Below are 3,277 nucleotides of genomic sequence, written 5' to 3'. Positions count from 1 at the left end.
ACCAACCTAATCTCCAAACTAAATCAAGATGTAATCATCAAACAAGTTGTTTGTACACTAAATCACGATTTTCAGGTTAATCTAATCAATTTTATCATAACCAACTTCCACATTTATGCTCTTACTAAACTAAATCTACTGCCGACTAAACTACGTTCCACATTGTTATTCAATTTCTCCACTTGTTTTAGTTTGCTATTTGCCATATATATGGCTTTTTTCATTTTTTGTCTGCACAAGAAATATTTATATTTGGTAGCAGAAAAAGTATATAAAATTTGTATATAACATATACTATATTTTTTGGTAATATTTTGAAAGCGGCTCTACGGTGTTATTTTTCCCAATAACAACAATAACAGTGGTTGTTAGCCTGTCAGAGGCGAAGCCCAACTGTTAATAGCCGAAAAGATACCCGCTTGTGAAAAATAGTTTAAGAACACCGTTGTGAATAATAATCCCTTTGTTTCAAAAAAATAAACCTATTTTCTTTTTAGCTACTTTCAAAAAGAATAATTCCTTCCTAAATTTTTAAAAAATTAAACTTTTAACTTCTAATTTTACCCTTAATGAGATGAGTTATAGTCACACAAATATCTATGGATTATTTTAGATTATAAGTATCAAATGTTGCGCCCAGTCAAATAGGTACTAAGGTAATAAGAAAATTCTAGCGCATGATTTTAAGTTCAAGGTTGATAGAATAGTATTTCAAGAGTATTCACGACTATCCCGATAATTGAGGAATTCATTACCCTAATTTTTTTTATTTTTTATAATTGAGGAATTGTCTAGACTCTTACTGCTTTTAGTTTAGTTTCTTGCCGATATTACCCAATATTTTTTCAACATGGACTGAGCCAAAGGCCTAACAAATGGTAATTGTTCCTCGGCCACCGTCTACGTTTTTGCCGTCACTTGTGACATTAGTACTACTACTACGTAAAGTTATTTTTTCTATAATAGATAAATCCTGAGAATTAAGTAGCAGACAAAATTGTACTTAAAAGTTTAAAGATCAAAATTTGAATTTCTCCCACTGTTCACAAGAGATAACAGAAAAGCCATTTGAATATTATGTTGGATTTCTTTGTATTCCTTCTTGGTTAATGGCTCCGGAACCTGCCTCTTCTTCCTCGGGTTTTTGCAAACCTCACACCTTTGGGAGAAACATATACTCCATATCTGTATTGGGTTCTGTATAGTACCAAACTTTACAGCAAAATTGTTAGCTGTTTCTTTCCAACACCAGCTCTCAAATTTCATAATCATGACAGTTAGAAAAAAGCTGTCATTGCTTTGTCTTTCTGCGAGTTATTCACTGCTTCTTCTAAGTCTTATCCATCTCTCATCGTCCCAACTCCAGTTCGGTACTCCTGAATTCAACCCCAATTCTCTTACCCTTTGCACAGCAGAGTCCATTGAGCTTACTGTTTCTATTGAACAAAAATCCATGGTTTCTGTCTCCTCTACTGATTTCCAAATGTCTTGATCAAGAATGCTCGTTGGGGAACTTGTCACAAAATCTTGATTCGAATTGGATTCCTCAAGAAATGGATGTTTGAGAAGTTGTTTAGCCGTCCATCTTTCTCTTGGATCTCTTCTAAAGCATTTGCTTAAGAAATCCTTTGCTTGTAAAGACAGAAACTTTGGAATTTCTGGGGATTGCCCTGAAAATGCAATTTTGTAAAGCAATGAAGCTGAATTAGTTACGTTAGTCCACGGTGATCCACCTGTGGCCATTTCTATAATTGTACATCCTAATCCCCATATATCAGCTGCAAACCCCTGTTCTTCCCCACGCGCCACCTCCGGCGCCATGTACATCGGCGTGCCGCCAATTGGCTGGGCGGAAGCAGCAGCTGTGCCGCCGTCCCTCTCCGCCGGATCAACCCACCTAGCACAACCAAAGTCGGCAATTTTGGCACCGGTTTTACCTAACAAAATGTTCTGTCCCTTAATGTCACAGTGTACTACGCCTCTTGAATGTAGGTACTCTACTCCTTGAAGAATTTGCTTGGTATAATACCCAATCAAAGGCTCGTTGATCCGACCATTATGTTTCCGAATTTCATCGGTAAGTGTACCGTCAGACATGTGCTCCATCATAAGATTAAACATGAATTTGTCGTTCTCTTTTGTAACATCGTACCCCTTGTAGCTAACTATGTAAGGGGAGCTCAATTCGGACAAAATTTTCTGCTCTTTTTGCAAGAACTGAGACTGGGATAACTCCACTGACTTAACAGCGAAAATCTCGCTGGACCAATGTGACTTAGCAACGAAGACGGAGGCAGAGGAGCCGTGGCCTATGGTTTGGCCTCTGGTCCAATCCATTTTAGAAGAAGAAAATTGGTTATAGCAAAGTAGGAAGTGTTAGAAGTTTCGGAAAAGAATTCTGTTTATGGTTTGTGGGGAGCTAGAAGAAGGTATATATATTACTTTATAAGTATGTAATAAAGTGAATGTTCGAAACTCCAAATTGGTTGGTTAGACTTAGGTTGCCACTCTTTTTTTTCTCTAATAATTATAAAAAGATTGCTTTAACGGAATTTACAACATGGCGAAATGGTTGTGGCAATTCGGCAGCTTGATTAGGCTGGAGGGTTACCATTACTTGGCCAATTGGGTTGCTGCCACGTGGCAAGATTGTTTCATAAGGAAGTGGCGAAGTGCACATCAATTTACCCAAAAAGAAAAGAAAGTGCATACGAATTTGATGTGTTCAAATTTCAATTTATATTGATTGAAAGAATTTGGATAGAGTAGATTGAATTAGGATCCTTTGTTTTGTATAGGGGGTTTACGAACTTTGAAGATTATATTAGGGGTTGGGGAAGATGTTCGATGAATATCTTTTCATGAGAGAGTTGATCTTTTCACGAGAGAGTTGAAAACCTACAAAACATGCTGCTGAATTCTTGGGAATATTCCACTTTTTGGAGTTCAAGTGGAGTTAGAACTAATTCACTTGTTACATGTGTATCCAAATTTACCATAAAACTTAAATTCTAAGAATTGAACAAGTTGTTTCAGTGTGACATATAGATTACGTGATAAGGCTAAGGCAATTGAGAAAAGGGTAATTAAGTATTGCTAATGACATGATAATTGCTTTTAATAAATTTACCCTATTTTAAAACGCAAGATCCCCTTCTAGAACAACATGAGAAATTGCTTTTTCGTCATGCTAAAGGAAGAATCATTCTTGGATACATTGATAGGTTTAAACCATTCCAAAATAGTGACTAAAAGTTGGCTGTTAGTAGTAGTGGTT

At 36.4% G+C, this 3,277-nt stretch overlaps 1 protein-coding gene across 1 annotated transcript; it reads right to left on the bottom strand.

The window, feature by feature from the left end:
• LOC109228869 (mitogen-activated protein kinase kinase kinase A-like) lies at positions 991 to 2,860 on the bottom strand. The gene has a single exon (XM_019394109.1). The coding sequence runs from the start codon at positions 2,335 to 2,337 to the stop codon at positions 1,315 to 1,317; it is 1,023 nt and encodes a 340-aa protein (XP_019249654.1). The 5' UTR covers positions 2,338 to 2,860; the 3' UTR covers positions 991 to 1,314.

This window comes from Nicotiana attenuata, chromosome 7 (genome assembly GCF_001879085.1).
Source record: "Nicotiana attenuata strain UT chromosome 7, NIATTr2, whole genome shotgun sequence".
Taxonomy (NCBI): domain Eukaryota; kingdom Viridiplantae; phylum Streptophyta; class Magnoliopsida; order Solanales; family Solanaceae; genus Nicotiana; species Nicotiana attenuata.
This window is presented reverse-complemented; position numbering and strand designations above follow the sequence as displayed.